At 43.8% G+C, this 13,945-nt stretch overlaps 1 protein-coding gene across 1 annotated transcript; it reads right to left on the bottom strand.

The window, feature by feature from the left end:
- Positions 1 to 882: 882 nt before the first annotated feature.
- On the bottom strand, positions 883 to 9,949 carry LOC110537689 (hepatocyte cell adhesion molecule). Its single transcript, XM_021623922.2, has 7 exons — positions 9,730 to 9,949; positions 6,157 to 6,501; positions 5,199 to 5,480; positions 4,338 to 4,431; positions 2,331 to 2,425; positions 2,146 to 2,216; positions 883 to 1,880 (listed from the first exon to the last, which is right to left on the bottom strand). The coding sequence occupies exons 1-7, from the start codon at positions 9,815 to 9,817 to the stop codon at positions 1,545 to 1,547; spliced, it is 1,311 nt and encodes a 436-aa protein (XP_021479597.2). The 5' UTR covers positions 9,818 to 9,949; the 3' UTR covers positions 883 to 1,544.
- Between the last annotated feature and the right edge of the window lie 3,996 nt (positions 9,950 to 13,945).

The raw sequence follows: 13,945 nt of genomic DNA, 5'->3' as shown, positions 1-13,945 counted from the left end.
CTCTACGATAGGGCTCACCCCTCTGGATGTCTCCAGGTATGATAGGCCAGGTAGGTAGCCATCTTGCTTTGCAGCTTCGAGCTCCAATAATAGATCTCCAAGGTCACAGAGTGTCTGGGGTTCTTTATTTGTCACGTTTTTTGCAGTACGGGTCATGACCATAGGGCTGATGTCACTCTCTCTACACTGGTTGGCTACACATGCATTTTGCTCTTCTCCAGTAGCTGAATCAAGTTAGACCTGCTTGAAATACTTTTGCAGATAAATTGCTCATTTACATCTATGGAAATAGGCTGTTTGATTTAGGCCCACTGAAAAGTCCAAGTTAGAGCGAGTGACAGTTTTCTAGTGAGAAAACATGGTAACAACACCTAATTGTTATCCAGGCATCTCTGTTCTGTGGAGAAATTGTGTATTGTCTCCACTCTCCAATGTATTCATTCATGTTTATGTTGGGATAGGCAGATGAATTGCTTTCTTCTCCACGCCTCAAACACAAAGCCACAGTCGTCACTGAACAGGCATGCTTTTGTCCTCTTGGTGAAACTGTGAATCAGCAAACACATTCTCTCTGTGTGTTCAAGAACAGAATGATGAGCATTAGACAAAAAGGAACAAGTTACATAAAGCTTGTACTGTACTGTGTTGAAATGATGTCCCCTCTGTTTTATTGCAGGGCACAAACATTCCCTGTGAACAGAGATGAAGAGATTGCATTGATGTCGACCACGATGACTGTCTGAAGAAACCCTATGTAAGCTGCATGAATAAATGTCAACAAAAAAAATACAAACCAACAATATTAAGGACAAAGTGTCTGAAACATTCAAACTTTCCCTAAAGTTTAACTTTAAGTGAAACAAATTTAGAAATGACGACAAATGTATTCCTCATACCTTTATTGAACATCTCTACTGATGTGTACAGTGCATCCTTTGTTTTTCTTAACAAATTCTATGAATCTAGACAAAGGAAAACAAATATTGAATGATTATTCAACTATGATACCAAGAACACAGACGATTAGTAGTTCAATTACAAACATCCACACCATACAAAATGTACTAAAATAAATTGGTAATGCACTAAAAGAAACTAAACTGACCCATACAGTTGTGGAGGATGACAGTGTATTTACAAATCCATTGAGGAGAATATTAAAGTGCTGTGTTGGGTTCTGAGACAAACATTACTGCACTATTACGTCATAAAAACATATTTACATGCATACAGTCACCATGTGAACATACAGAAATATACACATCTCTCTGCAGCTCCAAGGCATGGACCACAGGGGCAATGGTGTGTGGAAGCTTTTTTTCCTGGCCCAGCTTCAACACACCAGGGTCATATTCATTAGGGCACTGAAAATAAACTGTTTTAAATCCTTTTGCAAAGAAAAAATAAAATGAATGTCCAGTTTGTTCCCTTTGGTGCCTATGTTAAAATTAATCATGGTCTTAAATTTAGGCCAGATGTGTTAGTGCTGGGCTGAAACAAAAGCCTGCACACACTGAATCTCTCCAGGACTTGCATATAGACAATCAGGGCTGAGTGGTGCCATTGATCTCCAGTATGGGGGTGGGCTCTTCCAACTGAGGGGCAGTTAGTATGCCCCCTGGGTTGCGGAACATGCGCCTGGAGCTTCTAGTGCGGGGCGGGGAGGGGGTGGAGGTTTTGCTCTGCAACTTGTTGTTGTGATGTGAAGGGGGGGAGCTGACTGGGGTGCGAGGGTACCTGCGAGAAGAACGGGCAGGGGGGTCAGGGGAGTGTGAGGAGGGGGGCAGGGAGCTGCTGTAGCTGGGAGGGCTTCTAGGTGGTACAGAGGGGAGGACCAGGCCTCTGTTGCCGGGGGAGTCATGGTCTTCCTGAGGGGAATCCTACAAAGAGGGGAACCAAGTCAATACACACACACAATGCTCTCTAAACAGGTGTAGTGGCTGTTGAGATATTGAGATATTGTGGTCATCCTACCAGCTGAAAAGAGGGTTGAGAAATAAAAATGTACAAACCCCCACAGTATCTCTGTCCATTTTATCGATTTAATAAATGAACATTTATTCAGACAAGGGTTTATTTAGTTATGTTTTGAGTCAGATAGTGATGGTGACAGATTTACATGTTTTTTGTTATTTCGAGAGTTACCTTTTTGAGGATGTAGAGTGCCACTGGATTCTTGCGTTCATGTTCAGTCATAATTTTTGGTAAAACTCGAACTGAACAGGATGAAAAAGACATTGGATGAACACCTTTGGTGCAGTACACATTTTTTAATGTATTATTATGAATAAATTGGAAATATAAATAAAAGTTATTATTAGTTTTCTTACCTGCATGATTGATTTGGGTATAATCAGGGTGTTCTAATAAATGCCTTGGCAGGCCTGCCAAACCTCTGGGCTTCATTTGCCGTTTCTGACGTTCTCTGCATAATAAACGCACAATGTATGTGAGATTAAACTGTGTGCTAAAATGATACAGTATACAACTGTTAAACCCTCTAGAGTCTAAGCCCTGTCTTTGCCAGGGGATAGGGGGTGGGGGGTCTAAGCTAACATATGGAATTGTTTTAAGATGTTCATACCAAGGATAATTTAGCTATTTTATTTTTTTTATTTTAAGAGCCCTTGATGTATCAAAAAAAATATATACAAAAATTATTAGATAAACATTTTATTAGGCATTACTGCTATTAGCCAATAGAAACACATTGAACAACAGATTCAGTACATGGAACAACAGCCCCCCCCCCAAAAAAAAAATATCTAAAGGAACTTTGTTTTGTAGTGTCTGTCCTATACCTGAGAGATATAAGAAAGATGAGGATTTTTTTTAACATGTATTTATTCCTTTATTTTAGGCACTAAACTATCTCCATACATACTTCCATACGTTTTTTTAAACTGGTACCTTCAAATAGGTCTCTTGAGGCTTGTGGGCCTTAAAGAAATTGACTGTCAATATGCTTCTGCCTTTTTACCACTCTTCTCACTGTTTTCCCCTGACCATAGGACCGTGAGAATGCTATTCATTGACCACAGCACAGCGTTCAACACCATAGTACCATCAAAGCTCATCACTAAGCTAAGGATCCTGGGACTAAACACCTCCCTCTTCACAACTGGATCCTGGACTTCCTGACGGGCAACCCCCAGGTGGTGAGGGTAGGTAGCAACACATCTGCCACGCTGATCCTCAACACTGGAGCTCCCCAGGGGTGCGTGCTCAGTCCCCTCCTGTACTCCCTGTTCACCTATGACTGCATGGCCAGGCACGACTCCAACACCATCAGTAAGTTTGCAGACGACACAACAGTGGTAGGCCTGATCACCGACAATGACGAGACAGCCTATAGGGAGGAGGTCAGAGACCGGGCCGGGTGGTGCCAGAATAACAACCTATCCCTCAACATAACCAAGACTAAGGAGATGATTGTGAACTACAGGAAAAGGAGGACCGAGCATGCCCCCATTCTCATCGACTGGGCTGTAGTGGAGCAAGTTGAGAGCCTCAAGTTCCTTGGTGTCCACATCAACAACAAACTAGAATTGTCAAACACACCAAGACAGTTGTGAAGAAGGCACGACAAAGGCTATTCCCCCTCAGGAAACTTACAAGATTTGGCATGGGTCCCGAGATCCTCAAAAGGTTCTACAGCTGCAACATCGAGAGCATACTGGTTGCATCACTGCCTGGTACGGCAATTGCTCAGCCTCTGACTGCAAGGCACTGCAGAGGGTAGTGCATACGGCCCAGTACATAACTGGGGCTAAGCTGCCTGCCATCCAGGACCTCTACACCAGGCGGTGTCAAAGACCCCAGCCACCTCAGTCATAGACTGTTCTCTCTACTACCGCATGGCAAGCGGTACCAGAGTGCCAAGTCTAGGACAAAAAGGCTTCTCAACAGTTTTTTTCCCCAAGCCATAAGACTCCTGAACAGGTAATCAAATGGCTACCCAGACTATTTGCATTGTGTCCCACCCACCACCCACAAACCCTCTTTTACGCTACTGCTACTCTCTGCTCATCATAAATGAATAGTCACTTTAACCATATGTACATGCTACCTCAATCAGCCTGACTAACCGGTGTCTGTATTTAGCCTCACTACTTTTATAGCCTCGCTACTATATATAGCCTGTCTTTTTACTGTTGTTTTATTTCTTTACCTACCTATTGTTCACCTAATACCTTTTATGCACTATTGGTTAGAGCCTGTAAGTAAGCATTTCACTGTCGGCGCACGTGACAAATAAACTTTGATTTGATGTACAGACAGAGAAGCATCCAGAAACATGCAGCGAGTGAGACAACCATCAATAAGCTAGTTCTTACTTCTTGGAAGGCCCCCAGCAGGCGCATACTGTAACCAAGGTGATGAGAAGAAAAATACCCCCGGTGGAGAGAATGATGTAGAGGGAACTCCTCCCTGTGGGGGGAACACAAGAGGGTCAGGTAGATAGCAGTGTCACAGGTTGTGTCCCAAATGGCACCTGTTTCCCTATTCAGTGCACTACATTTGACCAGGGCCCATAGGGCTCTGGTCAACAGTAATGCACTATATAGGGAATACGGTACTATTTGGGTGGTAACCACACAGGAAAATAAATGTCACAGGAGAGCTACTTAACAGTATGTTCAAGCAGAATTACAGTATGTACTTTCTCCCCCGTCCTCCCACGTACACACTCATGTCTCTGTGATGTAGTCATGTACTGCATGTATAGCCAGTGATCGACTTCCCTCCCACGCATTCTGTTTGCTAATGGTACATTACAATGATGTTTTTCCCCCCTCTAGAGTGAGGGCTTTGGGTTTATTTTATTTTACAGAAGCTATCATGATTTGCATTTGCCTTTATTCACCCCTTCCCTAAAGTACAAGGACTTGCTTTTCAGTGAAGTATTTGTTTCATGCCCTAGGCTTGAACCACTGACTTGTACGCCTAAGAAAGCGCTCTGAGATGAAATTATGAAAATAACTTCAATTTTACTTAGTGAGTACTTACTAAAGAAGCCTATATCATGGGTTAGAGAGTGCGAGAGTATTACAGGAGTTAGCTACATTTCTCCATCCTCATCCCTCAACTTTATAGCAAAGCAAGTAGTGGGGCTGCCATTTTACAGAAAACCAGATTGCAGATTGTGGCTTTAAATTGCCACTGGTTCAAGCCTATAGTTCCACTGTTAAGCCTACTGTAGATAGTGAGTTTAATGGGCAGGCTCTTCATGCTGCCAATAGGGTTCTCCACCATGCAGCCGTAGATGTCATCATCCACCATCAGCACCCGCACAATTGTCAAGAGCTTCTGGTCAGGTGACAACTGCAGGCGCGTCTCATTGGTCAGCGGTTTACCGCCTTTCTGCCAGCTGTACTTGGCATTGGTTCCATTGTCGTGGGAGCAGTTGAGGGTAAAGTGCTCGCTGAGCTCCAGCACTGAGGAGGCCTCCATGTGGACATAAGGCCTGGATATGGGCTCTATGGAGAAGAAGCATAGTAGTCACACATGTTTCTGAAATACCCCAATGAAAAGATTAGGATCTCTTGTTCGTTCAGGGTCAAAGGTTATGCTGATATGATGGTGAAAAAATGTGTCACGAGTCAGCTAATGTACATATACAACTTCTCAGGTGACCCTTCTCAGGTGACCCATGTGACAATGACTTCACAGGTTCAACACTGTTTTGGCTACTGTCCCTTGCACTTTCCTTGACAATTCAGCCCATTCATACAAATTCATGCAATTCAGCCCAGTCTTATGAATGAGAAATATAAACAAAAATGTCAAAAAGCTTTTGGTTTTGTCACAGACAATGCCAGAAGTCCCTGCAAGCAGTGCCTCTTTAATGCAAGTCATGTCACAGAGGACTATTCACCAACCAATTTAGTGACCTTAGTATCCACCCTGAAATTGGTAGTCATACCAAAGACTCCAAAAATGGTAATCAATGCCTCTGCTTGACACTCCGCATTAAAGAGATGGATTAGGGATAAGGTCCTGCAATAGACTAGCATCCTGTCCAGTGGGTGTACTTGTATATCAAACTGCCTCACGCTACAGAATAAGGACATAGGCTACTACCCTATGGTCCATTCTGGCATGGACAAGGCTTACTTTTCCAAGGCTTACTTACTTACACTATGAACCACCTACCATCCACAGTTAGGTCGATACTCCCTTCTCCAGTGAATGTATCATCCGTGATTGAAATCTCCACTTCGTAGGTGCCCTCGTCCGAGAGCTTGAGGTTGTGGAGCAGGAGGGTGCCATTCTCAAACACCAGGATGCGGTCCCGGTACTCTGGCCTCAGGTTCCCAATGATCTCGGTGCCAATGGACTGGACCACAGTGACAGGCTTGTCGTCCCTCTTCAGCTGCCACTTGATGACAGGCGCGTCGGGGCTGGAGCTGCTGTAGCGGACGGAGAGGAGTGCCTCCCCGCCCAATGTCCCCCGGATCAGGGAGCCAGGGCTGGTGATGTTGACCCCCTCGACACTTCCTAGTCATAGAGGAGATGGAACAGACTGGATGTATAAGATCCACCTTATTGTATCTAGTCAATTTATTCAGGTTATAGTCTCCTGGAACATGTGTAAGCACCACCATACATATTATATTTTGCATATTTGTATTCTTTATCTTATCAGATTAGAGTCAAATTACACAAATGTAATTTACACGCATGTGAGACAGATTAACTGACACATTACACCGCAGTAGGCACTAGCTGCATTGCCACTTCAGATTGTAACAAGTGTCTTTCAAATAGGCCTAGTAGCAAACCATCCAACAACCAGCTTTACCCAGATCGTGTACCCAAGGAGACTTGGCCCACTTCTTAATGGAAATGTACTGCCTTTCCTATTCCATTACTCTGTGAATGTTAGTGTTCTGAAGAATATTGGACTGTCCACAATCTCCACACCAGTACCACCATCCCAGCCGTAACTAGGCGGTCTTTTATTGAGTGGCATGCTTCTTTCCAATCATCGTTAACAGGTCATTGTCCGGGCATATGCTTAGCTTCCTCCTCTCAGCCCCTTAGCTGTTTCAACAACATATTTCAAACAGTCTAAGTTATGGCCAACAGATTTTGCAGCAATACTTTCTGAGTTCATTGACCAGAGGTTTCATCTCTGTGAGGGAAATAGCCTACAGTATGTGTTCAGAGTGGGCTAATAAAGTGAGAGCCAAATGGCTGTATCTAGCTCTGCTGGCTGTTGTTGTGGGTGGTAGGCTGCTGATGACTCGACTGTGGGCACTGGGCCCCCTCCTCCATTGGGGCAGAGTGTGCTGAAGCGAGCCTGCGTGGCAGCACTGCATCACCGTGGTAACGGCTCACAGTTCTCTGGGACCGCTGTGATGAGCTGACAAAAGTGGCGATTGTTTGGACCAACTTCCTCCCTGGCAGTCCATGAAAAGAGCCCTCAGAGCAAACACGAGGTCCCCGATTGGCTGAGCCCGGAGACAGAGGACCCCAGTGATTCTGCTGATGACAACACAATCGCACCTCTTCCCATGCTTGTGTCTTCACACCTTTTTTATATATCTCATGTAAAGTTAGAATGATATATTTACAAAAGTTTAGATTCTTCGTATATCTTCCCCTTTATGTTTCTAGGTCGTACCTCAATACCCTGAGCTCAGGTCCTTCACCAACCAACATCTGCCCTTTCACCATGATCCTCTCTGCTTGGAGGATCCTCTGATTGCCATTCTCACAGAGCAGTTTGGCTCCATGACATCACCATTCATACTGGTGGAGGACTTTGGCTAACCTGCTAAACCAACCGGAAGACATTTGAGTAGTGTAGTGCCCACATGGGCTCTAGAGAGGTCAAATACAAACACTTAAACTCGTTAAAGTCTGAATCTTGTGGGCCGGTTTCCCAAACCCAGATTAAGCCATCCTGGACAAAAAAAAGTATTTCTCAGTGGAGAATGTCCATTGATAGTACATTTTACTCCAGGACTTTTTCTGGGTCCTGATGTGACTGCTTTCTAACAAATAATATACTGTATCTTCATCAATTTTTAAATCCACAGATTGTGTTGTTTTTTGAGTGTCATCAACTTGACTACAAAATGGTTTTCTAGTAATTTAGAATTACTGTACTGTGTGGCATTGTGCTTTCAGATTGAATGAAAATACACAGAGTGTACACACATTATGAACACCTTCCTATTATTGTGTTCCACCCCATTTTGCCCTCAGGGGGGCATGGACTCCACAGGGTGTCAAAAGCGTTCCACATGGATGTTGGCCCATGTTGACTCCAATGCTCCCCACATTTGTGTCAAGTTGGCTGGATGTCCTTTGGGTGGTAGACCATTCTTGATACACATGGGGAAACTGTTGAGCGTGAAAAACCCAGAAGCTTTGCAGTTCTTGACACACTCAAACCTGTGTGCCTGGCACCTACATGCATACCACAGGAGATTAGTGGCACCTTAATTGTGGAGAACGGGCTCATGGTAACGACTGGGGTGGAATTAGGGGAATGGTTCTGTGTGATTCAGTTGGTAGAGTATGGCACTTGCAATGCCAGGGTTGTGGGTTCAACTCTCATTGGGGACCACTACAAACAAATATGAAAATGTATGCACTCTCCTGTAATTTGCTCTGGATAAGAGTGTAAATGTAACATTGTTCAAACACATGGTTTCCAGGTATTTGATGCCATTCTCCCTTCAGCAGCATCCTGTGCTGCATACCCCATTCAAAAGCACTTGAATCTTTTGCCTTGCCCATTCTGAATGGCACACATACACAATCCATGTCTCAAGGCTTAAAATTCCTTCTTTAACCTGTCTCCTCCCCTTCATCTACACTGATTGAAGTGGATTTAACAGGTGACATCAGTAAGGGATCATAGCTTTCACCTGGATTCAATTGGTCAGTCTATGTCGGGGAATTTATATATAAAGATATATATATATATATCTATATATGTTTTTGTAAATGTTTTATTTAACCTTTAATTAACTAGGCAAGTCAGTTAAGAACAAATTCCTATTTTACAATGATGGTGAAAAGAGCAGTGAAGTGGATTTCACAAGCGACATCGGTAAGGGATTGTAGCTTTCACCTGGTCAGTCTGTCATGGAAAAAGCAAGGGTGCCTATTCTTTATTTGTTTAATCTTTATTTTATCAGGGAGTCATACTGAGACCGAGGTCTCTTTTACAGATGAACCCTACATTTAATAAATTACAGAAAATACACACATCAAAATAGAAATACAAAATGCAAGCAGAAAGAAAAACACGTTCATAATCTTTTTTTTTAAACACATTCATAAAAAATTTAAATAAAACACAATCAGTAATAAGGTCCTCAATCAGCTTTCTGAATTCACCTAGAGGCACCAAAACATCACATTTAAGAACATTTTGAAGATTGTTCTACAGATAAAGTGCAAAAAAACAAAAAGCTGATTTACCTAACTCAGTAGAGACCAAAAGAAACCAAAGGAATGTTATGTACACTCAGTGTAAGCTAATATATAACAAGGAAACGCTTATTTGCTTGTTTGACATGGACAAAGTAGGCATAATTGAACATGTTCTTGCAAGTAGAATATGAAAAACACAAAATGTATGTGTCCAACCTATCAGACAAACAAATCTCTGTCAGAAACCGTTTACTTGTCCACTCCATTCTAAATACCTCCCACCCACATTGTCTTGCCTTGGGTTTCCCAAAAACAGGGGAAAGTTTCCCTTACCTGACTGGGACAAAACAAGGAGACACCAGAGTAGCAAAAGTTGAGGAGCGGCTATGGCTTTTGAGAGAGCCTCTCTCTCTGCCTTCATCTTGGGTTTAGCACTCCGTTTCTGTCCCAGACAATTAGCATGATTTGTCCACTCTGGCCACGTCCCCCAGAGAGCGCACAGCCATTCCTCCAAGGCAGGACTCCACTAGGACTGGGTGCACTGCACAACAAAGCAACGCACCAGCAGGGCAAGACAGACAGAGTGATGTGTGTGTGTGGGGGGGGGGGTTGGTTGGTTCTTCTATCCTTGTGGGGACCTAGAATCCCTAAAAGTCCCTACTAGGAGAAAAAACAAGGAAAATGTGCCACATCCCCGTGTGGACAAAAGCTATTTTAAGCTTAGTGGTTAGGGTTACAATTAGGGAAAGGGGGATACCTAGTCAGTTGAACAACTGACTGCATTCAACTGAAATGTGTCTTCTGCATTTATCCCAACCCCTCAATCAGAGAGGTGCAGGGGGCTGTCATAATCAACATCCACGTCATTGGTGCACGGGGGAACTGTTGTTCTGCTCTGGGGCAGAACAGATTTTTACCTTCAGCTGAGGTATTTGATCCAGCAACCTTTCGGTTACAGGCCCAACGCTCAAACCAATAGACTACCAGGGTAAGGGGTTAGTGGTTAGGGTGAGGGGTTAGGTTAGGATTAGGGTCAGGGCATGGGTGGGCAAACGTTTTGTCTTGAGGTCCACATCGGGATTTTGAAATTCAACGGAGGGACACATTTTTTGGGGGACCAATTGTTTGTTAAAATCAATTTGCAGCGGCCTCCCGAGTGGCACAGTGGTCTAAGGCACTGCATCGAAGTGCTTGAGGGGTCACTACAGACCCGAGTTTGATCCCAGGCTGTGTCACATTGGCCGTGCATGGGAGACCCATGAGGCGGCGCACCATTGGTCCAGTGTCGTCCGGGTTAGCAGAGGTTTTGGCAGGCCAAGATTTCCTTGTCCCATCATGCTCTAGCAACTCCTGTGGTGGGCCGGGTGCATTGCACGCAGACACGGTCGGCAGGTGTACGGTGTTTCCTCCGTCACATTGGTGCGGATGGCTTTTGGGTTAAGCAGGCATGGTGTCAAGAAGCCACTTCAATCCGGCACACGAGACAAAAAGAAATGTCTTGCGGGCCTATTTTCTCCCCAATTTCGTGGTATCCAATTGGTAGTTACAGTCTTGTCCCGTTGCTGCAACTCCCATATGGACTCGGGAGAGGCGACGGTCAAGAGCCGTGCGTCCTCCGAAAAATGACCCAGCCAAGCCGCGGCCACTGCGACCTGTATGCTCTCGTTGGCTGGCCATCGCTATTTTTGTCGCCAAATCCACTGGCTCCAGGTCATCTATAAGTCTGTGCTAGGTAAAGTCCCGCCTTATCTCAGCTCACTGGTCACCATAGCAACACCCACCCGTAGCACGCGCTCCAGCAGGTTCCAGCTGGAGACTGATATCTCCCTCTCTAACTTTAAGCATCAGCTGAAAGAGCAGCTTACCAATCACCGTACTTGTACACAGCCAATCTGTAAATAGCACACCCAACTACCTCATCCCATATTGTTATTTATCTTTTTGCACTCAAGTATCTCTACGTGCACATTATCATCTGTACATCTATCACTGCAGTGTTAATGGTAAATTGTAATTATTTTGCCTCTATGGCCTATTTATTGCCTTACCTCCCTAATCTTCTACATTTGCACACACTGTACCTAGATTTTCTATTGTGTTATTGACTGTATGTTTGTTTATGTGTAACTCTGTGTTGTTGTTTTTGTCACACGCTTTGCTTTATCTTGGCCAGGTCTCAGTTGTAAATGAGAACTTGTTCTCAACTGGCCTAGGCGAGACCTAATGCAGACACAGGAGGCAGATGGTTGGAGTCTCACAATGTTTATTAATCCAAAGGGGTAGGCAAGAGAATGGTCGTGGACAAGCAAAAAGGTCAAAACCAGATAAGAGTCCAGGAGGTACAGAGTGGCAAACAGGCTCGTGGTCAAGGCAGGCAGAATGGTCAGGCAGGCGGGTACAAAGTCCAGAAACAGGCAAGAGTCAAAACGGGGAGTACTAGAAAAAGGAGAATACAAAAAGCAAGATAACGGGAAAAACCACTGGTTGACTTGGAAACAAACAAGACGAACTGGCACAGAGAGACAAGAAACACAGGGATAAATACACTGGGGAAAACAAGCGACACCTGGAGGGGGTGGAGACAATAACGAGGACAGGTGAACCTGATCAGGGTGTGACACTACCTGGTTAAATAAAGGTGAAATAATAAATAAATAAGGAAATCAGTCAATTGAAATAAATTCATTTGGCCCTAATTTATGGATTTCACATGACTGGGCAGGGGTGCAGCCATGGGTGGGCCTGGGAGGCCATAGGCCTACCCGCTGGGGAGCCAGGTTCAGCCGACAGAAATAATCCTCAATTTGTGAGGCCGGTTGGACATACTGCCAAATTCTCTAAAACAACGTTGGAAGCAGTTTATGGTAGAGAAATTAACGTTAAATGATCTTGCAACAGCTCTATTGGACAATCCTGTAGTCTGCATGCACACTGCACGCTCAAAACTTGACAAATCTGTGGCATTGTGTTGTGTGACAAAACTGCACATTTTAAAGTGGCCTTTTATTGTCCCCAGCACAAGGTGCACCTGTGTAATGATCATGCTGTTTAAATCAGCTTTTTGATATGCTACACCTATCATGGTGGATGGATTATCTTGGCAAATGAGAAATGCTCAATAGGAATGTAAACTAATTTGTGCACAACATGAGAGAAATATGTTTTTTGTGCGTATGGAAGATTTCTGGGATTTTTATTTCAGCTCATGAAACATTATACATGTTGCGTTTATATTTTTGGTCAGTGTAGTTCACTACTTTTGACCAGGGCCCATGGTCAAAAGAACACTATATAGGAAATATGGTGCCATTTGGGACACATCCAGGGTATATGGCCAAATACAGTTCTTGATGAATGGAAGGTGGGTCTTCAGACTCCTTTACTTTTCCCACATATTGTAACGTTACAGCTTTATTCTAAAATTGATCACATAGTTGTTTTTTTACCATCATCAATCTACACACAATACCCCATAATGACAAAGCAAAAACAGGTTTAGACATTTTTGCAAATTGAAATTTCAAAATTTACATAAGTATTCAGTACTTTGTTGGAGCACCTTTTGGCTGTGATTACAGCCTCGTGTCTTCTTGGGTATGACACTACAAGCTTGGCACACCTGTATTTGGGGAATTTCTCCCATTCTTCTCTACACATCCTCTCAAGCTCTGTCAGGTTGGATGGGGAGCATCGATTCACAGCTATTTTCAGGTCTCTCCAGAGATGTTCAATCAGGTTCAAGTCCCCCCCCCCCCCCCCCCCCCCGATTGCTCAGTTTGGCCAGATCTGAGGAAGAGTCTTTGTGGTTCCAAACTACTTCCAGAACAGAATGATGGAGGCCACTGTTCTTGGGGACCTTCCATGCTGTAAAATACAGTGCCTTGCGAAAGTATTCGGCCCCCTTGAACTTTGCGACATTTTGCCACATTTCAGGCTTCAAACATAAAGATATAAAACTGTATTTTTTTGTGAAGAATCAACAACAAGTGGGACACAATCATGAAGCGGAACGACATTTATTGGATATTTCAAACTTTTTTAACAAATCAAAAACTGAAAAATTAGGGTGCAAAATTATTCAGCCCCTTTACTTTCAGTGCAGCAAACTCTCTCCAGAAGTTCAGTGAGGATCTCTGAATGATCCAATGTTGACCTAAATGACTAATGATGATAAATACAATCCACCTGTGTGTAATCAAGTCTCCGTATAAATGCACCTGCACTGTGATAGTCTCAGAGGTCCGTTAAAAGCGCAGAGAGCATCATGAAGAACAAGGAACACACCAGGCAGGTCCGAGATACTGTTGTGAAGAAGTTTAAAGCCGGATTTGGATACAAAAAGATTTCCCAAGCTTTAAACATCCCAAGGAGCACTGTGCAAGCGATAATATTGAAATGGAAGGAGTATCAGACCACTGCAAATCTACCAAGACCTGGCCGTCCCTCTAAACTTTCAGCTCATACAAGGAGAAGACTGATCAGAGATGCAGCCAAGAGGCCCATGATCACTCTGGATGAACTGCAGAGATCTACAGCTGAGGTGGGAGAC

Source organism: Oncorhynchus mykiss, chromosome 12 (genome assembly GCF_013265735.2).
Source record: "Oncorhynchus mykiss isolate Arlee chromosome 12, USDA_OmykA_1.1, whole genome shotgun sequence".
Classification (NCBI taxonomy): Eukaryota; Metazoa; Chordata; class Actinopteri; order Salmoniformes; family Salmonidae; genus Oncorhynchus; species Oncorhynchus mykiss.
The sequence above is the reverse complement of the archived record's forward strand: the minus strand, read 5'-3'. Positions and strand labels throughout refer to the sequence as shown.